Source organism: Anas acuta, chromosome 11 (genome assembly GCF_963932015.1).
Source record: "Anas acuta chromosome 11, bAnaAcu1.1, whole genome shotgun sequence".
NCBI classification, from domain to species: Eukaryota; Metazoa; Chordata; class Aves; order Anseriformes; family Anatidae; genus Anas; species Anas acuta.
The window spans coordinates 12,125,573-12,150,004 of record NC_088989.1 but is presented as its reverse complement, the minus strand read 5'-3'; the positions used below and the strand labels follow the sequence as shown (position 1 = coordinate 12,150,004).

The 24,432-nt window shown below is 51.7% G+C and overlaps 1 protein-coding gene and 1 long non-coding RNA gene across 6 annotated transcripts; one reads left to right on the top strand and one right to left on the bottom strand.

The window, feature by feature from the left end:
- Window positions 1-1,484: 1,484 nt before the first annotated feature.
- LOC137862346 (uncharacterized) lies at window positions 1,485-11,517 on the bottom strand. The gene is made up of 2 exons (XR_011100190.1): window positions 11,252-11,517; window positions 1,485-2,009 (listed from the first exon to the last, which is right to left on the bottom strand). It is a non-coding gene; the product is annotated as an uncharacterized lncRNA (long non-coding RNA).
- On the top strand, window positions 3,566-22,289 carry GATA2 (GATA binding protein 2). 5 transcript variants are annotated; one of them, XM_068694308.1, is made up of 6 exons: window positions 3,566-3,714; window positions 10,884-11,359; window positions 12,105-12,704; window positions 15,379-15,557; window positions 18,628-18,753; window positions 19,623-22,289. In XM_068694308.1, exons 2-6 carry the CDS (start codon window positions 11,131-11,133, stop codon window positions 19,920-19,922), a joined length of 1,434 nt encoding a protein of 477 aa, XP_068550409.1. In that variant the 5' UTR covers window positions 3,566-3,714; window positions 10,884-11,130; the 3' UTR covers window positions 19,923-22,289. The 5 variants fall into 5 exon arrangements, with proteins under 5 accessions (XP_068550409.1, XP_068550410.1, XP_068550408.1 ...); XM_068694309.1 differs by lacking the exon at window positions 3,566-3,714 and adding an exon at window positions 5,713-5,936; XM_068694307.1 differs by lacking the exon at window positions 3,566-3,714 and adding an exon at window positions 9,813-10,359.
- Window positions 22,290-24,432: the final 2,143 nt, after the last annotated feature.

Here is a 24,432-nt window from a genome sequence, read left to right as displayed (position 1 = left end):
TTTGTCATCTTGTGTCACTCATAGGTCTTTAATACGTAATGTTTAGGTTATTAATAAACTAACACAGGTCCATTTTTTATGGGGAACAACTGTGAATACAGCCATAAAAAAAAATAGTACAAGTTGAACATTTGCAAAACTCTTGAGCACGGGCAGGGGCTGGATGGGGCTGCTGCTCGCCCAGAACTTCCCACAAAAGTTTCTCTCCTTTTCCAGGAGAAGGAAGGGGTCAGACGAGCCCTCCTCGCCCACCGCAGAAGCCAGGCACCCCTCTGCCCTTGCCAGATGGGCAGAAGGGACTGGGGCACTGGGGACATCCAGTTCCTAACGGGGCAGTGCTGGGGACAGAGGTGTGCAGAATAAAATGCTGCCTTGTGCCGTGACCGGGCACTGGTCAGAGGATGCCAGGGAAAGAGGGAGCTGCGGGGACGTCTGCCCCCGGCTCAGAATCACCTGCCCTGGAGGCGGGCGGGCTGCGAGGTGGTGGTTGTTCCGTTGGCATTTTCAAAAATAAAAATAAAATTAAAAAATAAAAAGGAAGAGGAGAAACAAGAAAACCTGGAAAAAAATGAGGAGAAAAAAAAAAAAGAAAAAAAAAAAAGGAAAGAAAAAGAAGAATAAAAGGAAAACAGAAAGGGAAGAAAAAAAAAGAAAAACAAAGCCAGAAAGAAAAAAGGCTGATGCTGCCCTGAGCAGACTTCGCGGTGACTCCAGGAGGGAGAAGGACTCCCTTTTTGTGGGGTTTTCTTTCCTCCCCCGTGCTCACCGCTTGCTCCCCAGGCTCAGGATGCCCGCGGCTGGAGGGGGGCTCCCCATTTTGGGGTCCTCCGCTCCCCTCCCCGGGGCTCCCCAGCGCAGCACAGCCAAATATCGAAGATGGGCACCTTGCGAGGAGGTTTTGCCATCCCACCCCGCTCCCCCGGCTCGGGGACGGGCTGGGGACGCTCTCCTCGCCCCAGCTCAGGGCTGCGTGTGCTGAGAGCCCCGGGGGTGTCCCAGGCCCGGCGGGGGCACCCCGCACGCACCGCAGCCCGGCGTCCGTGCATACTAAGCAAGGCAAGGAACACATAGATTTTGCCTATCTGCCGATCAAACGCGGAGATCTGCTCTGGTAAATGATGCATTAGATGTGGTGGCTGTATTTGTTGTGTGAGTTTTGAAAGGGTTCCGATAATCTGGAAGCGAGAGATAAGGAACACCATTTATTCAGCAGCACTTTGGAACCAATTTTCAACCCTGTTCAACCCCATTCTCCAGCAGCCTCCAGGAGCCCAGGAGATAAGGATTGGGCTATTCATTATCTTCACAAGGAACAAAGATTAGCTAGCAGAGATGAAAAATTACCCCTGGATAGTAATAATAAGGAAGCGAACCTGGAGAGTTGCTGAGCCTATATTCTCCCTGCTGCTGGTGCTGCTTCTTCTCTTTTTTAAATTCTCTCCCTCTCTTTTTTTTTTTTTTTGAATAAATATTGAAAAGGTTGGTTCTTTTTTTTTTTTTCTTTCCTTTTTCCTTTTTTTTTTTTTTTTTTAAGGAAAAAAAAAGCGCTTTCCTTGCTGTCTATCATATTTTTCCTCTGCAGAATATGGTTGTTACCGTGGAAGAGAGCTGAGCGCGGTCCCCCCTTCCTCCCAGACTTTCAGATGACATCTTTAGTACAGAAGCTAAACGGCAGAGGAAAACAGCCTTCTCTTCCAGCGGGCATGAAGGGGAAGCAGCACCCCTCCTCCTGCCCCCAGTGTCGCCGCTGCCACTCGGGGGTGGCCCCGGGACAACCCGGGACAGCAGCGCCAAGAGCCTGGGCTGCGCAGCCCGGCTCCTCCGCGGGTCTCTCACCCCCCTGAGCCCTCTGCTCGGACACCCCCTCTGTCCCCGCTTAGGGGGAAATCTGCAGGCTTCGAACCCCGTTTTTCCCGTAGTTTTTCCGCCGGGGCGATGCTCCCTCGTTTTGGAGTCGTTCCGTGCCGGGGCGATCCCAGGACGCGGCTGGCGGCACCGTCTCCCTCTTCCTGGGCGCAAGGGAAAAAAGAAGGGGATCTGTACAGATGTGTATATTTTAATAGCACATTCTTTTGTATTTTTTTCCCCTGCATAAATCTGGGGATGTATCTCCTCTCAGAGGATGAAGGGTAATACAGGAGGAGTAATTAAAACACTTACTTTAGAAATGGGCTGCGTGGGGCTGATAAGAATTATCTGCCGCATATCAAGGACCCTTTTTCCCCCGAACCATATCACAAAGACAGACAGAAAATGCCAGCAGAATAGGATTCCCCCCTACCCCTCCCCTGCTCACATTTTTACCTCCATTATGATGATAATTCCTCTCCCGCGAAACTTTTTCTCCTTCCCTTCCCGAACCGTATTTCGTTCCCCCGCTCCCGCAGGGCCCCCGCCGGACGGTCCGGCCTTTTGTCTCTGCATTAATACGCTTTGCCCGCAGCCTTGGGGCGGGGGGCTCGCCGCCCCCTCCCGGAGAATCGCGCCGCGCCCCGCAGCGCCCCGCCGCTGCCCCCGCTGCCCCCCGCGGCGCGACCCCCGCGGCGCGACCCCGGCGCCCGCGACCCCATCCAGCCTCCGGGGGCTTGGCGAGGGGACCCCCCCCCGGCCCCGCACACACACACACACACACACACGGGCAGCAGGAGGAAAAGGCACAGCAGGTGAGGAATGCCCAAGACGCGGCTGGGGCGAGCAAACGTTTCCCAAACCGTTCGTTTTGGCTGAATCGCCTTGGTGGGCTGCGAAATGTGTGTTTTGACCGTTCCTTTTCTACCTATAAATTGACTCCGTCGTGTGCTATCTGCTCGTGCCTCTTCCAGCTCCCCCGCTGCCTCTCTTAGGTGCAGGTGCATAGCACGAAAGACCGAGTTTGGGAAGGGAGAGCGGGGAGAAGAGACGCGAGGTTACACCAAAAAAATAAAAAAACAGGCTGGACAATACAAAAAAAAAAGAATCACCCCCGTCACCAGGGAGTGGTAAATTAAAATTTACTAAATTAATACGAATAGTAATATTTTATAGCCATAATTGATAGTACAAAGCGGCTCCCCCCACCCCACCTTCCCTGGGATCCAGAGGCAGAAGCGAGCGGCTCGGGGCTGCGGCGCCCGGTGTGCTGGAGCCCGGCTTCCCAGCGCCTGGGATGTGAGCGTGTTGTTGGTGTAATATCAATTCATTTAAAATATGAAAGTCAAGTCGCGTAGACTGTGACAGCAACCGTAACAAAAGGTGCAAGCAACAGACAATGTGATGTGCTTGTACCGATATTGTAATGATGCAAATGAAGTGGAGGGGACGAGCTGCCTTATTATGTACATAAATACACAGTGGCTCGCTGTGCCATCCTTGAATGCAGGAGAGGGAGAGAGAGAAGGGGAGGGAAAGAAGGGAGAGAGGAAAAGAGAGGGAGGGAGGGAGGAAGGGAAGGGGGGAAGGAGGGAGAAGAGAGAGAGAGAGAGAGGAAGAAAAAAAAAAAAAAAAGGGCTCAGCTCGAAAACTGCTGCCAGTTTTAAGCAGAGCGCACCTCGGGCAGCCCCTCCGCAGGGCTGCGCGCTCCCACCGCCGGGGCACGGCCGCGCTCCCGGAGCGGGCAGCCGGGGGAGGCTCCCCGCGGCCGGCGCCCCCTCCCCAGCCCTCGGCAGGGGAGAGCAGGGGCTTTCCAGGCACCGGGCAGAAAACTGAAAGAAAAACCCCGGACGGGAGAAAGGCAAGGTAAGGGGATGCGGCTGCGCGGCTCTGCGCGGCCCCGGGGGCGGGCGGGCGGGTGGGGGGCACCGGGGTCCCGCCGCCGGAGCGCAGCGCTCCGGGCGGTTTCCCCCCCGGCACCGGGGACAAAGTGGTGGAGTTTTGTATAGAACGAAAAAAGACCCCCCCCCTAAAAAAAAAAAAAAAGCCCTGAAGCCCTGCACCCCCCCGGCAGCCCCCTCCCGCGGGGCCGGTTCCAGGCACGGCGGAGCCGCGGGGGCTTTGCCGGGGCGCACCGGCACCCTGCGGAGAGCGGGGCCACCGGGCCGCGGTCCTTGGTGTCGCTTTTTTTTTATTTTTTTATTTTTTTTTTTCTCCCCCTTCATTGTCATCAGGATAATTATTTAAATCTCCACCTTTGAAAGTTGCATTTCACCCAGGGCGGCCCGGGCAGACGCATCCCGGAGAAAGGGTGTGCAAAGCCCCCTCCCCGCAGCCACATCCTATCTCCTCGCTCCCATTGTTGGCAGATTTGGGTATAAAAAAAAAAAATAGAGAAAAAAAAAAAAAAAAACGCGAGGGTTTGTTCTGCTCTCGAAAGCCGCGGCTCGGCAGGGCCCGGCCGCTCTCCCCCTGCACCTGCCTGCCGGGGAGTCCTCCCGTCCCAGTCCCGTGCGGCAGCTTTACGGGGCTTTGCATGATTTAAAACTACCCAGCCACATCGGGGACCCGGCCGCTCCTCTCTGCTGGCTCCTCCAGCGCCCTCCCTCTCTCTCCCTTTTTTTTTTTTTTTTCTTTTTTTTTTGTTTGTTTTTGTATGTGCAAAGTTCCCCTCTTTATCCTCCTTTTGCTTTGGGGTGCAGAAGCTGGAAGGCAAAGAGAGGAAAAAAAAAAAAAAAAAAAATCCACCAGGAGCGGAGCCTGCCTGGATTTGAGGCGATTTCAATAAGAAAAGCGATTTCAATAAGAGGGGTGCGGGTTTTGGTCTCGGGGATTGTTCTTCCCGAGAGCATCTTTATTAATTAAAAGCTTTTTTTTTTTTTTTTTTTTTTTTTTTCGGTTTTTAAACTGTCGGAAGTGTAAAAACCCCGGCCTGGTTCAAGCCCCGGGGAAAGGCGGCCGGGGGCGGCGGGGGCAGCCGCGGGCGGTGCCGGTGCCGGTGCCCGGTGCGAGCCGAGCCCGCGCCCCAGCCAAGTTTTGCCTGCGGAGAAACAATCGCAACCTGCGGGCCCGGCCTCTGTCCCCGCTCCTCAAACAGCTGCGTCCGAAATAACCTTAAAAAAATAAAATAAAATACAAAGTGCGGCGAGTTCCCGCGAACGAAATCTTCCGTGGCAGCGCCTGAAAATCAGATTTATACCTTCCTCTGGACAAACGGGTGCGTGCGCAAGCCTCCCGCACGAGTTTTTCTTTGGGAACTTGTAAAAAAAAAAAAAAAAAAAAAAAAAAGGAGGTGTAAAGAGGTGTCGTGGAGAACCTGGGGCTTTTTCTCCGCTTTGTGGCAGCCGGGGGGGGCTGCGCCAGTGTGCGGGGGGGGCACCCGGTGGCTTGCGGACAAAGCGCAGGTGAAGGAGGTGAAGGAGGAGTGGCACCGGGACGCAGGGTGGCACCGGGGGCTCCCACGCTGGGGGACAATTTTCTGGGGACAAATTTTCTGCGGGTAGGGGACAGCGAGGAGGCTTTTAGAGGATTTACCAAAAAAAAAAAAAAAAGTATTCCGTGATTTATTCCCCGAGACTTTTTTTTTTTTTTTTTTTAATGCAGCCTAAATAGGGTCCTGTGGTTAAGAGGTACCAGTGTCGTTTTCTGACCCTATTAGCGGCCATAATATGTGCTGCTAACGCAGGACGGAGGTGGGTGGGCTGGGCTGGGGGGAAAGCAACGCGGAGACAAGACCGGAGGGAGAAAAAAAAATGGAGAAATAATTGAAAATAAAGGCAGAAAGCAAGAAGTTGCCCTCTCCAGAAAAAAAAAATAAAACAACCCCAAAGAAATAAAACCCGCCGGGGGGGCTGCAGCCGGGCCGTGCGGGGCTCCCGGCCGCCCGGGGGGGCTCGTACCTGGGGGAGGCGGGCGGTGGGAGCCGGCCCCCGGCTGGCTGCTCCTCTACCTGCCCCCGGCGGGCGGGGGGGTCGGCGCTACGCCCACTGGCGGCCCTGCCAGCCCCCTCCCCGCCGGGGGCAGCCGCCTTCCCCGGCCCGCCCCGGGGCTCGCACACCGCCCGCCGGCACCGGCGGCACCAGGCTGCCGTGAGTACCGCGGCCCGGTCCCGTGGCCGAGCGCTTTTCTGCCTCTTTTGCTTCCTTTTCGCTAAGGTTGGGGGTTATTTGGATCAGGTTTTTGTTATTTTTTTTTTTGCTTCCCTCCCTGCTTGCGGCCGCCGGGGGTTGCGCTTCGAGGAAAGGCGGTGGAGGGGTGGCGGGGGGGGATGCGCGGTCGCCCCGGAAGGTTTCGGGAAGGTTTCGTCCCCTTGGGGTGCGTTAAATGGGTGGGCAGGAGGCAGTGGGGGCCCCGGGGGGCCTGCCGGGGGCACCCCGAGAAGGGGCTGATGGAGGGGAGCGCCCCCGGGTCCCATCCTGCCGGCCCCAGCCCCGTCGACTCAGGTACACTTTTTTTTTTTTTCCCTTGATCCGAGCTCCCAGGGTCAGGGAAAAAAGGAAAAGAAGAAAAAAAAAAAAAAAGAGGGGAAAAAAAAAAAAAGGAAAAAGAAACAAACCCCACTCCAGGCGTGTAAATAAATAGCGTGCGTGTACGGCTGGGGATATTTGTTTTCTGCCTTCGCGTCTGCCCGGGCATAGGTGTCAACTCCATCACAAGGCGCTACTAAGTGCTGCTAAAACATGTTGTCGTCCCCCCCCCTCTGCGATATGACATCACTTGTCAATCAAATCAAAATAACCAGTTGTGCTGCCAGATGTGGGAAATCTCTTACTTAAAAAAAAAAAAAAATAGCAACGCCGATAACAAAATAAAGTTACTAAAACCGAGGAATAAAAAAAAATGAGAAAAAGTAAAAAAAAAAAAAAGGAGGGGGGTTGGAAGTGGTGGGGGCACCCTGGGCTCGTCCCGGCTGCGGGGCCCCGCTCCCGGGGGGGCTGCAGCAAATTGCCCGAGAGCCGCCCGGGCAGCCGTGTGAAGCGGGCTGCGGAGCGGAGCTAAGCTGCTGGGCTTGCTGCTGCTCCCGGCGGGGGAATTAATTCAATTAAAAGCCCCAGCCCAGCTCAGAGCCGGGCACCGCCGCTCGCCAACGGCGGGGATGGGACACGGCGGGGGGAAAAAGATTTAAAAAAAAATAAAAAAATAAAATAAATAAATTTAAATAAAAGCAAATCTCGGGAGGCGAGCTCCGGGCTGAGCTGCGGGAACCGAGCCGCTGCTTCGGCAGGAATCGCTTCTCCCTGCCGGAGGGGTCAGTGGTTTTGCAAAGGGGCTCGGGAGCACGACGACAGGCGCCGGCCGCGGTGCCACCAGCTCGGGGGCGGCCGGACCCCCCCCGGCGGCCGGCGACCGAGGCGGGGGGGGGGCCCGGAGCCGGAGCCGGCGCTGCCCGCTCGCCCCTTTTGTTTTTGCTTCTCCTGCCGGCCCCCGGGTAACCCGAGCCGGGGGCTTCAGGGAGCCCTTGCCGGGCAGCTCCGGGGTCTGCCTCGCCATAAATCAAGCCGCCTGATTAATCTTTACAATTTGTCTTTTAAAACAAACACGAACGAATTATCAGCTCGTTAACTGCGATTTTATCACCTGCCTAAAACAAACAGCCCACCCCCTAGCCCCCCCATCTTTCCCCCCCTCCAAAAAAAAAAAAAAAGAAAAAGAAAAAGAAAAAGAACCGCGGCCCCGTGCTGCTGGCAGCCGGGCAGTAATTATAATTAAAACATCCCCAGGAATTAATAAGGGAGCAGCTGCCCGGGAGATGCCCGGTGGCCCGGGCCGGGGGCGGCGGGCACGGCTCGGCCCGGCTGCGGTCAGAGCAGGGAGCCGCGGGACCTACCTGGGTTTATTTTATACTCACCCCTCTTTAAAAAATAAAGAAAAGAAAAAAAAAAGAAAGGAGACAGAAAGAAAGAATCCGTTTGGGGGAAATACTCGGCTGCCTTTGGTGGGTTGCTCTTTGCGTGTGGAAAGCGAATGGCTTCGGACGTGGAAGGAGAAGCCGGATTTTTAGAAAGCTCGCTTGCTTCTCGCTCTGCCTTTTAACTTTTTTTTTTTTTTTTTTTTTTTTTCCTCGCTTTGTTTCCCTTTCCTCCCTGGCACCTCCGGCCTAAGGCTCCCCGAGCGCGCTCCGCAGCAGAGCAGCGCGGGGGGCACTCGCCCTCCCCGACCCCTCTCCCCCCGAGCCCGGCCCAGCTCCCGTCTCCTCTCCCGGCCCTTCCCGGCCCAACCAACCCGGCCCGGGCCAAGCCAAGCCGGCTCCGCCGCCCCTTCCGTGCCCTGCAGCCGGCGGAGGAGCCGCCGCCCGCCCGCCGCTTGCGACCCCCCCCGGCGGCAGGAGAGGGCGAGGGGCTCCGCCGTGTCCCCCCCCTTAAGGGGTGACCCCGCTGTGGGGTGCGGGACACCCGCGGAGGGAAGGCTGCGGGGTGGGGGGAGCGGTGCCGGGTCCCCTTTCCCCAGCCTCCCGCACCCCCACCCCGCCGGGCTGCCCTGGAGGGTCCCCGGGGGGGGGGGACAAGGGGTGGGCTAAGGGGGGACACGGCGAGTGCAAGGGGGGGACAGCGGTACGGGAGGGAGCCCCGCGTCTCTCCGGCCAGACGTGCTCCGCAGCGAGGAAGGGGAGTTTATTATTATTATTACCGTCATCATCCTCATTATTATTATTATTATTATTTAAAAAACACACCAAAAAAAAAGTTCATTTCCTGGCGAATTTGGCAGCGGCGGGTGACGTCAGAGCCCCGGCGTCGTAGTGACTGGGGCGGCCGGGCCGGGGGGAGGCCGGCTGAGGCTCCCGGCCCCCGGCCCCCAGCGCTGCCCCCATGCCGGGGGGGGTCCGACCCTAAAAGCCCCCCCCCGGGCACCCCCCGAGGGGCCCGGCACCGCCCGGCCGGCACCGAGCGGCTCCCGGCCCGGCCGCCCCGTCGAGCAGGGGCTGTGCTCCCAGCCGCCCCCCTGCAAAACGGGGGGGGGTCCTGGCCCTGCTGCCACCCCCCCCGGCTCGGAGGTTTTGGGGGCTGCAGTGATCGCTCCCCTTTTCCCCAAAAAGCAGAGGTTTGAGGAACGGGAGGGGAGCCCCCGGGAAACGACCTGCAGCGGCGCCCATGGCGCTGCAGGGGTTTGGTTGTGACTTTCCCTTTTTTTTTTATTTGTTGGTGGATTTTTTATTTTTTTTTTTCCCCTTTTTGCCCCCAAAGCGGACGGGTTCATGGGGCCGAAGCAGAACCCGAGCCCCGCCGGGGGCTGCAGCCCCAAACTCCGCAGCAAACTCGCTCTGAGCCGGGCTGCGCCGCTCCCTGCCCGCTGAAAAGCCTGCCAGTCACTGCAAATCGTAAAACCACTACCAGAAAATAAAATAAAAAATAAAAAATAAAAAATAAAAAATAAAAAGAAGCGAGGGGGAGAGGAAAATAAAACCATCGGGAGATGCTGCGGTTGCCGGGCGCCCTGCTCCTGGCCCGGCACGGCCCGGCTCGGCTCGCCGGGCCCGGTGGGGGCTGCAGCAGCCTCCTGCCAGCCCCCAGCTCCGCAGGCCGGGCAGGGGGGGGGGCACGATCTGGGCCCGGGGGGGGGCACCGCAGTGACCCCGCTGCCCGGGGTCGAGGAGGCTCCCCCGAGCCGGCGTGGAGCCTGGCGTTTATTTTTTGATTTTTTTAGTTTTTTAGCCGATTCCGCCGCTTCTTTCCAAGGGACGGGATGGCAACGAGCGCTCCGGGGTTTATCCCGCGGGGGGGGCTGGGGTTTGTCCCCTCGGTGCCGATTTCACCCCCCCCCCTCACTCCATCCCCAGCCCCGGGCATCCTTACAGCACCGCTCCGGGGCAGCCCCCGACGGAGCCACCCCCCTCCTCCAGCCCTTCCCGCACTCCATCCCCAACCCCCCCCATAATCCCTCACACCCCTCCTGGACCCCCCCCCTAATTTCACCGTCCCCGCCCTAGAGGGGCGTGCAGAGCCCGGGCGGGGAAAGCCCCCACGGCGCTGCCGGGCGAGGATGCTGCGGGCGGGGGCAGAGGGGAGAAAGAAGAAGAAGAAGGAGGAGGAGGAGGAGGAGGAGGAGGAGGAGGAGGGAGAGGGGGGGTCTGCGCCTCGCTCCCCCTTCTCCCCCCCCTCCGGGCCGGCTCCTTTTGGGGCCGGGGGTGCGGTTGGGGGCGGTGTGGGGCGGCGGGATTGGCTGGCCCGGCCGCCGGCCCTGCGCGCCCCGGCCCGTCTGCGGCGCCGCGGCCAGCTGGCGCCAGCGCTCATATAGGATGCGCGGGGATGGGACCGAGCCGGCCAGAGCAGCGGCTTTGCCATCTGAGTAACACCCTCCAGCCAGCCTCCTCTCCTCCTCCCGCGCTCGCTCTGCTCCCCCCCGAGCCCCCCCTGCTCTCCGCTCTCCGGCTCCTTCTCTTCTTTTTCTCTCCCCCCCCCCCCTCTTTCCCCCTATTTTTTTTTTTTCCTCCCCTCTCCGCCTCGCTCGCATCCCTCCAGGCAGGCAGCCGTCGGCACCCACCCCGCGGGGGCACCCTGCCTCCCGCACCGGGTAAGTGTGGGGCGCGGGGGGGCCGCCGTGCCGCTGCCAGGGCGCGCTCGCTGCTTTCTCTAAACACCCTTTTCCCCCCCCCCACGCTCCCGTTTCTCTTTTTCCCCCCCTCCAATTTTCCTTTTGTGTCAGGCGAAGTTCTCGCTAGAACTCCGCCGTGGTAGATCTGCCCTTCTTCCTTCCCCCCCCCCCTCCCCTTTTGAAGCCAGCTGGAAAAACTCCTGTTGACGTTTGTAGCGAGAGCGGGGGGGAAAGGGAAAAAAAAAAAAAAAAAAAAAAGGAAGATTTTTCTTGCTTTTTCCCCCTTTTTTTTTCTTGGTAAAGTTTGAAACGGGATCTGTGTTTATTTTGCGGGGCAATGGGAAGGGAGGGCGCAAGGCGAGGACTTTTGGGGGGGGGGGGGGAAGAGGATATTTTGGGGAGGGAGGAGGGGCTCCGCTTCCCCCTCCCCATCCTTTTACCGCCGGGACCAGCAGCGCACCTCGGGGCTGCTGAGCCGCTCACCCGGCCGTGTCTCCCTACAGGTGCTGTCCCCGGACCTGCCTCCGCGACCTGCCCGCTGCCAGAGGGCCACGCCAGCTCCGGGGGTCTCCCCCCATCATCCCTCCGAGGGCACCCTCCAGCCCCCCGACGGCGTTCTTTCCAGAAAAGCCATCCCCACCTCCTAAGAGCCACCGGTAGCTCCGCCAGCCAGCCGTGGGCAGCAGCCCCCTGCCCCGAGCGCCGCTCGCTCCCGGTTTCGGGGGTGGCTGGGAGGGGAGGCCCGAGGCCATGGAGGTGGCCACGGACCAGCCTCGCTGGATGACCCACCACGCCGTGCTCAACGGGCAGCACCCCGAGAGCCATCACCCCGGACTGGCTCACAACTACATGGAACCAGCGCAGCTCCTACCTCCGGACGAAGTCGACGTCTTCTTCAACCACCTGGACTCCCAGGGCAACCCCTACTACGCCAATTCCGCCCATGCCCGGGCCAGGGTCTCCTACAGCCAGGCACACGGTAAATGAGCCCTCGCCGCCCTCCTCTGCACCCCCAGCCCCTTCCCCACCCTCCTCTGCCTGCGCTCCCCGGGCTCTTCCGTGCGGGCCGGCGGATGTCCTACGTGGAGGCGAGGAGTTGCACCCGGGGGCCGCTCTGGTGCGTCGGGGCCGGGGGGAAAGGAGCTCGAAGAAAACAGGATAGAAAGGGAGGCACGGGTGGATTTTAACCCCGGCGATGACCAAGCTATTGGCGGAGGGGAGGGAAAGAAGGGGAGGGCGAGAGAGGAAGGGGAAATAGTGCGCGCACACAGGGTAAAACTTCGCAGACACGGCTACTTCCCGGATGCAAAATACAAACCAATTTGAATCGGCGATGGATTTTAATCGGGGGTGGTTTTAGGAGCCGAAGAGGGAGCGCTGCAGCGGTTCGGAAGACAGAGCAGAAGGGGGTTTGCTAATTATTGCCAGGGTGGGGCGGGAGGAGAGGGGGTGCCTTCCTCCTGCCCCTTGTGCTGCTGCCCAGCTCTTTCTCACCAAGCTTTCCTGGGCTGTCCGGTGTCCCCCTCGGAGGGGTCTGGGAGCGGGGGCTGTTGCACCAGGCTGGCTGCTCTTCCCTGGGTTGTGAAACCTCTCCCCAATGCCCGGCTCCCCTCTGGCTGCCTGCAGAGCAGGGAGCTCCCCGGGCTGGGGGCTGGGAGATTTCCCAAAGCTGTTCCGGGCTGAGCTGCCCCACGCTGATCCCCATCGCTCTTGTGTTCCTACAGCCCGCCTGACCGGGAGTCAAATGTGCCGGCCTCATCTTATCCACAGCCCCGGGATCCCTTGGTTGGACAGCAGCAAGGCGGCACTGTCTGCCCACCACCACAACCCCTGGACCGTCAACCCCTTCACCAAGACACCCCTGCACCCCTCGGCGGCCGGCGCGCCCGGGGCCATCTCGGTGTACCCCGGCAGCAGCACGTCCAGCACCGCTTCCGTGTCTTCGCTCACCCCGGCCTCGCACTCCGGCTCCCACCTCTTCGGCTTCCCCCCAACCCCTCCCAAGGAAGTGTCCCCGGACCCCAACTCCACCAGCGCTGCCTCCCCTTCGTCCTCCGCTGGGGCCCGGCAGGAGGACAAAGACAGCATCAAGTACCAAGTGTCGCTGTCGGAAGGGATGAAAATGGAGAGCGCCAGCCCGCTCAGAAGCAGCCTCACCAGCATGGGGGCCCAGCCCTCCACCCACCACCCCATCCCCACCTACCCCTCCTACGTGCCGGCTGCCCACGACTACAGCAGCAGCCTCTTCCACCCGGGCAGCTTCCTGGGGGGCCCTGCGTCCAGCTTCACCCCCAAGCCACGAAGCAAGGCCAGATCCTGCTCGGGTAAGCGTTGCCTCCCGCGGGCTGCCCCGCCACACATTGGGGTGGAAGGAGAGAGGTTAGGGCCGCTCTGCCGGGTGTGGGAGTGCATGTTGGGGGTGGCTTGGCTGGATGTTTGGGGCTGGAGGCGCAGGCAGCTGCGGGGCCGGGTGTTTGTGTCAGCTTTATTTGGGATAGGAGGGCAGGTGACTGCTCGGTCCCGCTTTTCTGGGTTTTTAAAGTAGGAAATTGGGGTTGTACCAGGGTGCCATCGTCTTGGTGTAGTGGCTGCTGGCCTCAGGGCGCTCAGATTGGGCCGAGGGACACGGGAGCCGGCACAGTGTGAGCTGGCAGCCTGAATCGTACAAAGAGGGATTTATACGAGGAAAAAATGTAAAAGCAGCCCCTGGCAGGCTGCAGCCCCCCGAGGGGTTCAGGCCTGATCCTGCCCTCCCAAAGTGGTTGAACCTCCCCCCCAGATTCCACGTGGGGACTTTCTGCCCGTAGATATTTCTCCTGCAGTAATTTTCACGTCCCTTCGTTAATACGAAAGAAGGCCCCAGCGCAGGATGAAAGCGAAACTTACCCGGCCGGTCCGCTTCAGATCGCGGAGGGCCTGATTTCCTTCACAATTTAGAGGAACAAAAGTTCAAATATAGTTTACATACCAGTGCAAAAGACTAAGGTGTCCAGTCATCGCTAACTTACGCCAGGCTAAATCCAGAAAATCCTCCTCTTTTCCTGAACCAGACATCTCTCTGCTTCCTAATAACTGACTGCAGACCTTTCCCATACCCACAGCCCTGCCTCGCATTTCTGCCTAAAAGTGCAGTTCCAAATTAGCAAATTAGGTGATGGATGAAATTCTGATCCCACTTTGAAATCACATTAGTTGTACAACCAGACAGATGAATTAAGGAAATTTGTCTGAGTCCACTAACCTTCCTGGTGAAAACATCCTCAGCAACAGAAGGAAATGAAAGAATGTGTATTGGTACCGAATTGAGACAGCCCTTTAAAAATCAGTGGCTATCTGTGCCGGTGTGTGAATTCTTACATATCATTGCATACATCGGCTTATGAGTAGACCACATGCATTTATTTTTAAAGCAGACTTATTTAGAAATGTGATCTCTTATCTGATGTTTTTGTTGCAAAACTCATATTTTACAATCTCATCAGATCTGTTTCAAATGGCTACTCTGAGAGGAAAAACTCTCCCCTTCCATTATTTACACACATTCCATTATTTACCATTATGTGTATGTATTTTTTAGTACTGTAGAAACTAGTAAGTAAAGGAAATTAGCAGCCTGAGTCTCCTGATTTTGGAAGTAAATTCAAGACCCAGGTCTCTGAAGATAAAGGGATCTCAAGTAGCTTTTTTATTTTCATCCTGCAGTTGCCGATGATTTTATTAAATGGGAGAAATTAGGGGAACTTTTTGTGTGTGTGCTTTTTTTTTTTTTTTTTCTGTAAGGGAGCCCCCTGTGCAAGGAACTGGGGAAAGTTCGTGACCACTCAGTGTTTTTGTAGGAAAACTAAGACTCACGACACAACGACTCCTGCAGCTTCCTGCCCTAGGAGGGACAAAAGCTACAAATGCAGCGCCGCAGAGCTCCCCTCATTTTTCACTGTAGACTGTGTTGTTTAAAAGCCACCCACTCCCTAGATTAAAGGAGACACAACCCTGCTGAACTCAACGTGGCCTGCTTCAGTTATTAGCAAAAAGAGAATTTCCTTTCCAGTTAAATACTTTAGGATTTGCATAAACTATATTAAGAGAGATTTCTATATTAAGCAGACCTGCCTTCGAACCATCAGAGGCAAATGAACTTTTAGCAGAGGGCTTTCTGAGGCAGAAACATATCTAGGAGTTGCATGCTGGGTTTAATAGAGCCATTCTACAATGCTGTTTCCCATGTTGTTGTGCTACTAAAACTACTAATAAAGCAGTAACACGGTGAACTGTTCCCTACCAAATCCAAACTGCATTGTTGAAAAGTCGCAGGAACAGAAAAGAACTCACAGCTTCTTTTTTACAGTAATTTCCAGAGTGCTTGCTGAAACTGAACTTTCTTAAAGATCAGCATTAACAGCGGCTTTCTGCCTTTAGCACAAAAATCCTAACTGAGCCTTTGGCATTGTGTATCTATTCCCAGTCTGCTCGGCTTTACTTTCCTACCCGGTAGTGCTCGCAACAAAAAAAGAAAGCACAGCAAAGGAGGTCCTTTTGCTTAGATTTAACTCTAGAAAGCCCCTCTCTTCAGTTTTTTTTTCTTTTCCATTTTATTTTATTTTTTAATATCTTGTGAGCTTGCAGGTGTGTGTTTGTGTACACGTGTGTGTGTATTCATGGCAGGGGAACACGCAATCTAACCACTGCCGTGCAATAGATACGGGAGGGGAGCGGTGCCCGCTGCAGATTAAGGGAGTTCTCATTACCGAAATGATAACTTCCATCTGACACAATAAGAGTGTCATTCTTTCTCACCTTGTGCAGAGCATGAGCTGCCTATTTCTGCTCGTGACATAAAATACTTACCGGCGTCTGGGCGTTCTCGAAACGCTGAGGTCCTTGCTGCATGTGCTGTAGATGTCACTGCTGTCTGACTGTGCTTGAATTAACACGCTGTTTTGACTTGTGGAAAATGCCTAAAGGACAATGCAAAAAGCTTTTGTGAATTTGTTTTTAAAGAAAGAAATCCGGTTTCTTCGTGTTTCCATTTAGAAGGCAGAGAGTGTGTGAACTGTGGAGCAACTGCTACCCCTCTCTGGAGAAGAGACGGCACCGGGCATTACCTGTGTAACGCCTGCGGGCTCTACCACAAAATGAACGGTCAAAACCGACCTCTCATTAAACCTAAGCGGAGGCTGGTAGGTGTCTCTATCTTTCCTGGGTTTGGGGAGAAATCGGGCTAAAGGGACCACACGCAGGCACGAGGCAAACGAGTCTCGGTGCTGCTCAGCCCCTGTGCGGATGGGACTCAGTCACGCCGGGGTCACTGCCGTGCCTCGGGGCAGATCCCCCGCACGCAGCCCCGGCCGGGCCATCCCTGCCGCCGCAGCCCGGCGAGCGTGCCTCCTTCCCCAGCCTCCCCGCCGCACCAAATGCACGCGGGGTATCGCGTATCCATCTCCCCGTTTATCCTCGGATGACAGCTTTTAATTTAATTCCTCATTTATTTGGCCTCTTGGGACGTTTTGGGGAGCGTACTGGGAGCGAAAGGGTTATGAGCGTGAATGTCCTCCACTGTGGACTAAAAAAAAAAAAAGTTCCAGCTCTAAAAAAGCAAAACAAATCAGATGAGTCAAAGCTACTGCTCCCTACTTAATAATTATTTGTATAAAAGCCATGAAGTAATTTTCACTCTTATATTCTCTGGCAATATTAATATTGGTTCCCTCCCCAGACAATCCCCTACTGTTTAAAAAAAAGTCCGATTATTTTTCCATGGAGTCACCTATACTTTGTATTTTCATTTGAGTGATTTAAAAAAAATGTCCTTTCTAAGCTCCTGGTAGTAGTTTCCTATCCGGATATCTGTACGTTAAAGATAAGGAAACTTTGTGTATCTGTTTCCTGACTCTAAAAGCTTTAGAGAGTTTCTATAGGCAAGCCTTGCCAGTCATGCTTGCTGTTTTGAAATTTCTAATACACTCTATTCCACAAATAATGTGTAAAATGCTAAGAATAATAAATATATTTTTTTGGAGCTTTGTGATTTATGGTGCCTAAGACTCTTAGCTATTCGTGGACACATTTAAATGAGGTCTGGAGACCAGCGGAGAGCAGAAAAATTGGCGTTACTGCTCTAACACTGGGATGGGATACAGAAGATTTCTGTCCCGAGTCAGAATTTCAACTATGCAAGCTTCTTAATGACTTGCCTTCTAAAGTGACTGACATATAGAAAAATGTTAAGACAACAGTGTAACATTATCGTCTCTCAGGCTCAAGTGCTTTGCAGCCTGAATGGGACAGGCCGCGGAGTTAAGCAGCACGGGTGAATATCAGTAAAGCCATCTCAAATATGCAAACAGAGGTCTCCACCTTCCCCTGCCTTGGGAGACTGTTATACTCAGCTCCCTGCGAGGGATCTGGGGGGAACTGGAGGGGTTTTCTTTTCGTTTAGTTGTTTTAATGGTGGTGGTTGTTGGTGTTTTTTAAAATTGATTTACAGCTTTGTTTATTGCCCCTTTTTTTTCCACTGTAGTTTGCTTGTTTGCAGGGGAGAGGAGATGGCCATCTTTGGGAAATTTGTTCATCTCATATGCAATAGCAAAGCGATCGTATTAATAATGTCAGTGTTTGGAGGTCTGGCATTAATTGTGTTTGGGTTGCATGAGTGTACTGGCAGTAGGGGGTACCCCTTCTTTCTGCCTGTGGCCTGTTCTCGCAAGCGAGTAAGGGACTGAAATATACGAGTCTCAGAGGGCCTGATTCTTGCTCTAAGCTGCTGAGCCGTCGTCCGTCAGCTTTGGGAAAGTTACAGGGCCGTGGCGTAAATCAGCAGCAAGTGTGAACAGAACCTGGTGCTCCCCGTTTGCGAGCCGGGTCAGTCTGGGCTTTGCAAATGCCTTGCCAGCTCCCAGTGGGGCCGGCAGGCAAGGAAGTGCAGCGGGCTCTCTTTTTGGGAACCCCGCTGCTCCGGGACTCCGCTGTCACCTCTCCGGGGTGCCCAGCGCTTAGTGTGAGCCTCGCTGCTGCTGCTTCACCCGATGGTTCTCGTGGCTAATTGCAAAAATACCCCGAGAGCAAGGCCCCGGGGAAATTCAGTACAATTGATTGGTGGTGGTAGAAAGTAAAACTGTGCTAATTTAAGGGGAGAAAAAAAATTGAGTCCTCTACATTAATCTGATCGCGCAAAATGGATTGTATTTTGACCGTTCCCAGAGGCAGGGCTGAAGCTTTCTAATGAGAAATTCTTTCCCCAAATACGGGGTGCAATTAGCTTGTCCACAATACTTTCAACAATACCGTGCTTGCACAAGGAGTGTATTATATTGTGGGGTCTGCCAGAGAAGGGCCCATCCAGAAATGACTGGTTACCTGCTGTTCTGCTTTTCCTGTTCTTGTTCTGGGAGCTGGGTGAACGGCTGGGGTATTTTTCTGCCCCCCCACCTTGGTTTTAGCAGAACAATATGGTTTAAAAAGATCCTTTTCTTTTTTTTCTTTTTTTTCTTTCTTTTTTTTTTTTTTTTTAAAGATGGTTGTTTGAGGGCTTGTCAGCTAAGGAACTGTGAGTAGGGACAGAGGCGGCAGACGGGTCAGCAGAATCATTGCTGCAAGGCATGAAATTTGGTTTGCTAAATATTTAAAGAAAGTTGGAGCCGGTTTTGTTTTCTCCCTTTCACTTGTAAATGGAAACTGAATTTTCAGTGATGGCTCTGATAAATACTGCACCCAGTTAAGTAATGTGGTTGGTTTTCTTTTGTAGCCATCTTTAAAGAGACAGAGTAGTGGTAAAAAAAAAAAAAAATCACATTCTTTAAGATCATTACCTCTTGTGAAACCCAGTCCCAACATTGGCACTCACTAAATTGGTCACTGAAAAAAAAAAAAGTGAAAAATGAAAAAAATACATTTTTGTGATGCATTCTAGAATCCTATAAAGGGGAACTTTGAACAAATCAAACACCATGTCCCCCTCCTAAAATTTTTGTCTTTGGAGAGTTAGAGATGTATTGCTTCCCTCCTTACTTCCCCCGCACACGTGGTGCCACAGGGCTGGAAGCTGCGGTCTGCAAAGGAGAATACTTGCATTTAAACAAAAACCCAATGCCACAGAATGCAAAACTGCCAGGAGCTTTCCTTAGGACCTGATGCTGTGTACAATTTTGTTATTAATTCTGCCCGACCTAAATATTGAGCCTAACTTGACCTTTCTCATGATCTCCCTCCTCCCGCTGACACATTTTTTAATTTTCTTTTTCTTTTGGTTAGTCAGCGGCTAGGAGAGCAGGGACTTGTTGTGCCAACTGTCAGACCACCACCACGACCTTATGGCGACGTAATGCAAACGGGGACCCAGTTTGTAATGCCTGCGGACTCTACTATAAATTGCACAATGTGAGTATTTGCTCATCTCATGTGTCGCTGCTTGCCTAGCTGGGATTGATGTCTTAACTGCGTGGTGTACACTAGGCTTTTATTGGTTTCAGGGTTTTGGTTGTTGTTTTATTCCTTCCCCCCGTCTCTAAGGTTCCCCTGGGAAGTGACAGCCATTCTTTGTCGGCATAGTGATGCTAAGTTCAGTGACATTACAATGTATTAGCTTGGCTTCTAACGCTTGGGCAAATCAGGCAAAATAGAGTTACAACACTTGGTTTTAACTAAGCATGTTTTGTGTGCCCTCTCCCTCCAGAAACAGAGGGGCCATTCGGGATGGGCTCCGTGCAGAAATTAATCTCAATGGGGCCTGCTCGTTTTGATTTAAAACAAAAAACCCCACAACAACACACCACCAAAACCCCTACAATTGTAACTAAAGCTTTGTCTTATATATATTTTTTAAGAAAATAATTTCAAGCAGGAATCACTTATGTTAGAAAGTTATTTAAACCTTAAGTAACAGAGGTTATTGGTACAAGATTGTTCATGTCTTAGGACTGAATTTGGGTCACCATGTGCCTCCTAGTTTGATCTTTTCAATTAGGAAATGAATGAGGACTGAGGGTAAGCCTACGGGAAAGGGAGTCATCAGATGCCAAATTCGGTTCAATTTGTTTTTCATGTCTAGTTTTTTTTGTGTTTGTGGTTTTATTAAACACATCAACATAAACAAGTTCTGCAGAGAGAAACACCTTTTTTTTTTTTTTTTTTTTGGCCAGAAAAAGGTCTACGTCCAGGAAAAACACACGGGGGCTGTCCAAATATTTTCATTTTTGCACAATAAGGTCATTTTGTCTGCATGAGCCTGATTTTCTCATTTCTTGCAGGTGAACAGGCCTCTGACCATGAAAAAGGAAGGAATTCAGACCAGGAATAGGAAAATGTCCAACAAATCAAAGAAAAGCAAGAAAGGCTCCGAGTGTTTTGAGGAACTGTCCAAGTGCATGCAAGAGAAATCGTCTCCTTTCAGCGCTGCTGCCCTTGCTAGCCACATGGCTCCCATGGGGCATTTGCCACCTTTCAGCCACTCTGGACACATCCTACCAACACCCACCCCCATCCACCCATCTTCCAGCATCTCATTTGGACATCCACACCCATCCAGCATGGTTACAGCCATGGGATAAAATCTGATGACCAAGAGACCCACCCAGAGATTAAGAACATGGGGCTTTGCCTAAGATGACACCAAGTAAGAAAATGTTCTGCCAAGAAGAGAATGTAGGGATGGCAAAAAGGGGATCTTTGCTCCCGTGTGGTTTAACTCTTTAACGCTGGACTAAAACCTTGCAAATGATGGGTCTTCTGCAGAAACGCGTAGTGGTGCCTGTAATGCACTTTGCCCCCTCAGGTATAAGGAAAAAGAAGAACTCACCTGTTCGATATTCAGTGGTCCAGCAGAAAGCAAAAGATGGCAGAAGCAGAAGGAAGAGGCTGGAACTGGCTTTCCTTTCTCTCTTTGTTATTACTGTGAATATTGTAAAGAGATGCAAGCAGCCTCCCGGGATGGAATCGGCTCACTGGAAGCCACACATGCTGGATTTCTATCGTGGACTTTGGGGAGGGAAAAAGAAAAAAAGACATCTTTATAAAAACTTAATTTTTAAAATGAAATCAGACAAAAAGTCATATTTATTTTGTTCTTGTTTTCCACAAAAAGCCTCAACCCCTCTGACTGCATGTTTTTGTGCTGTTGTTTGCAATGGCTACCCTGTAAGAAAATCTGCCTTCATAACTAAGCGGGGGAGGGACAATATTCAGCAGCCCCCTGGATTAGCTCCATTTATCTTCCATATCAAAATAGCTGCCAGGAAGGGGGAAAAGAAAGGGGTAAGCAAAGTTGCAGCCGTAATGCGGGATTTCAATGTGCCCAAGATGGTGACTAGATTTGACACAATTTCTTAATTCTTTTCTCTAACGTGAAAAATTAAACGATAATAATAATAAAAAACAACAGCCCCCTTCCCGGCTACCCTATTATTCCTCAAAACAGATAGCTATGTCAGACAAAACGTTGGGAAGATACTTTTGGGAAGGCAGTCCTGCACTAGCAAGGGGTAAAATACAGGCATTTACGAAACTGTCGCAGCTAGCTTGCAGCACAGCAAAAAGCATCGCAGGGCATAAAATCATCCAACTCACAGACTACAGAGGTTGAAGCATTTTGTTCTGTTGTGTTGGCAGCTGTTGCTTAAAAATGCAGATTAGCTGCTCGGGTAAACTTACGGCAGTGTGGCCACCGTGTCCACACGCAGCCAGCCAGCGCGTGTGCTGTCTCAGGCACCCAGGCCCCGGTGGACTTCACAGGGAGGAAGGGCAGAAATGAGGTTGAGATCACTGGAGAGGGGAAAGAGAGAGACAATCAGTTTGAGCTTCACACATCCGTCAAATCCCAGACGCAGCGACAGCTGATGAGACGAGGGAAAGCACCGTTCTAAGGGGAACGGCCGTTTTCCGTAGTGCATTTTATAAGAAAATAAAAAAAAAAAAATTAAAAAAAAAAGAAAAATTAAATCTCCCATTATTAAACCACGTTGTACGTAAATGACCGAAAAAAAAAGCTATTGCCAATGTGAAGTGTATTCTATTGATTGTAATGATCTGATGCCTCTCGTGAACACAAGCTCCAGTATAACATACAATGTACATATTTAGCTATACTTCTGATGAAAATGCCCCAATGAGCAGAGGGGTTTGATAATGTAAACCACGTAAGCTTAACTCTGTGACAAGCTTTTTATTTTTATTTTTTAACTTTTAACTTTTTTGTTGTTGGGTTTTGTTTTTTTGTTTTCTTTTTTTTTTTTTTTTTTTTTGGATCAAGCCAATTGTATCTTTACTGCAAAAGTCCTGCTTTAAACAAAACAAACAACGAAACCAATAAAAATGTTTTTTTTTTTTTTCTAAACATGTAATTCAAATATTTGATAATGAATTTAAGAACCAAGCAGACCTGGAAAATCCTGCTTTCGCCCTTTTTCTGGTCTGCGTAGGCATATAGGTGCACTTTGTATAAAAGTGGAAATAAACAGGAAACAAAATCTGTTAAGAAAAATCATAAGGCTTTTTAATCTACTGAGGTAAAAATTTGGATCCTTTTTACTTTTTACCTTTTACAATGGTACAGTTGTACATTATTTGTACCCGACTCAAATTTCTGTAGGATTTGGGCAGGGGGGTGGGGAAGGGATGTGGGTGGAAGACAGGGATTACTGATACAGTTGACAAAGTGCAATATATTGTCAGTCACTGCAGCATAGACAACGGCAGTTGAGATTTAAATTATTTTGTACTTGTATCAGCATAAAAAAAATCTGCAGTATTTTCTGTTTTTATTTTAATTTTTTTATTTTGCTTATTTTTGGATTAGTGAACTAAGTTATTGTTAATTATGTACAACATGTTTATATATTGTCTGTAAAAAGTGTATGCTTTCCTCATATTCCTTCAAGGTGAATATTGCTAAGAATAATAAAATACCTTTTTTTGTGAAACTACTTGTGCCCAGCTTCATGTCCTAAAGGCTGCTTTTAACTAGGAGAGGAAAAATTATTGTCGTCATTGTTGCTAGTAGAATTATTAGCTTAAACTTTATGTCATAGAGTGGGCTATTGCTATTTCAGAAACCTAGCAGGGTAGGACAAAAAAGTGGTTGGTGAATGATTTAGTATAAAACGCCCAGGTACAAAAGCTCATTCTCTGGTGTTGTTCTGGGGTGACGAGGTCGTGCAGTTAAGAGCGCTGAAGTTTCTAAACCAGTTTTAAAACGTAAGGCAGCAGCAACTTTGCAGATGCTGGACTACAGGTTTTTATTGTCATTATTTTAAAGTGCTTGGAGGAATACTTTTCAATTAAAAACATTTTTTAAAAGCACGGAAAAGCATCCAGCTGCCTAATCGGTTTCAAGCCTGAGCTTTGTTAGACTGGGCAAAGTTCTCTGTAGGCTCTTGCACTAGCGTAAGAGGCAACATCATGAACCTAAAAACTTGTTTCTTACCATTTGGCATCATCCGTGGCACGAAAGGAGCAAGAGGGACAGCCAGCCCGGAGCCGCCCTGTGCTGTTCTGGAAATGGGATGATGGGTGTAGACGTGGGGGCTGTGTGTGCGGTCTGGCACATGAGGACAGAGAGCAGGGTTTACCAGGCAGGGCTCCCAAGACCAAAACTTGGTGGTTGCTTTCAACACATGGCCAAGCGTGACCCACGCGAGGAACTCTTTGGGGCCTTGCAAAGTGAAAGAGACTTGCAAGTTGTGCTGCCATGCACGGGGGTGAGCACCACTGCTACTAGAACAATATTTTCTAGAAAACTGCTAATGAACCTCGGGTTTCCTCCTTTGACACGGTGGGAGTTGCATCTCACTTCTGTGGAAGCCAGCCTGGGGATAACTCCTTACTCATTTAAAAAAAAAAATAGTTCCTTTTTCAGCGAATACGTACAAATTCCAGCCCTTTCTCGAACTGCTTCTCTTTGCTTCTTGCAAACAGGGCTGTGCAGCCTCCTCTTCAGCCCTTTTTGCAAGCCCTGCTAGCAAATGACAAGGAGTTGCAGCAGCTCTAGATGTGTTGAAGAAAGCACACACAGCCGGGATGAGACCTTCCTCCATCATTTCAGACGAGTTAATCATCTCTCTAACTTGTTTAGCAAGGCTTAGTGCAAACACCCTTTAAAAAAAAAAAAAAAAAAAAGAAAAGAAAAGAGTTTATGGCATACCGTGCAAGCTTCCTTTAAGAAGAAACATGTTCATCCTCAGACAGGTTTAAAACAGGGTTATAACTAAACTCGGACTGAGTCAGTTTTTGGAGGAGAGAACCGGAGAACTAACCACACCATTTTCAAATAATTTAGAATAATTAAGCCATTTGCTTTGGTTGCACGTTACATGTACGGGCTTTGAGTAGGGTTTACCTTGGAGTTGCTCCTCTGCAGGCTTTTCATGGGGTCAGTTCGATCCGCTCACAGAATCGGGGCCGCAATCCATCAGCTTGGCAGGGGGGGTGCTGCAGCCCCCCAGCGCAGGGAGCAGCGTGCCTCCTCTGACCAGGGTCAGCTGCGGTTCCTGCAACACAGATAACAAATAATCCCGTGTTTGTCAGGTGGCACTAATCTGCGAAAGATCAAACCATCTCTCTGCGACGTGTGTATCGTGTTTGTCTCCAGACATTTTGCATAGCGGAAGAAAAACAAACAGCAGGGAATGGAAATGGAGCAAGTGTGTAAAGTTCAACGCAAAGTGTAAGCACACAGCAGATACCGAGGCAACAAATTGGGATTTACGGTCCTTTCACTACCACCAGATACAGGGGGAACAGGCTTTCTGTGAGGGGGGGACCCTGACATTACTTGCCTTTGGTTCCCGTTGTTGGGATTATTGTTTTAAGCCGTGCTTAATTGTCATGTCTCCACAGCCACATCAAAAGCCAAGAAGATTAGGTTACAGGGAGTGTTTGATGTCAAAATACAAAATAAATAAAAGGAAAGCTGAAAAGGTAGCCTATTTTCCATGATGTCTAGTGAGGTTTTTGCCTCAAACCCTTTTGTTTTTTTTGCAAAGATTGCACTTTTAGTGACAAGATTTCATTTATTTACTTCCAAATGACTCCACGGCTTTCCTACAACAGCTCAAAGGGTTAATA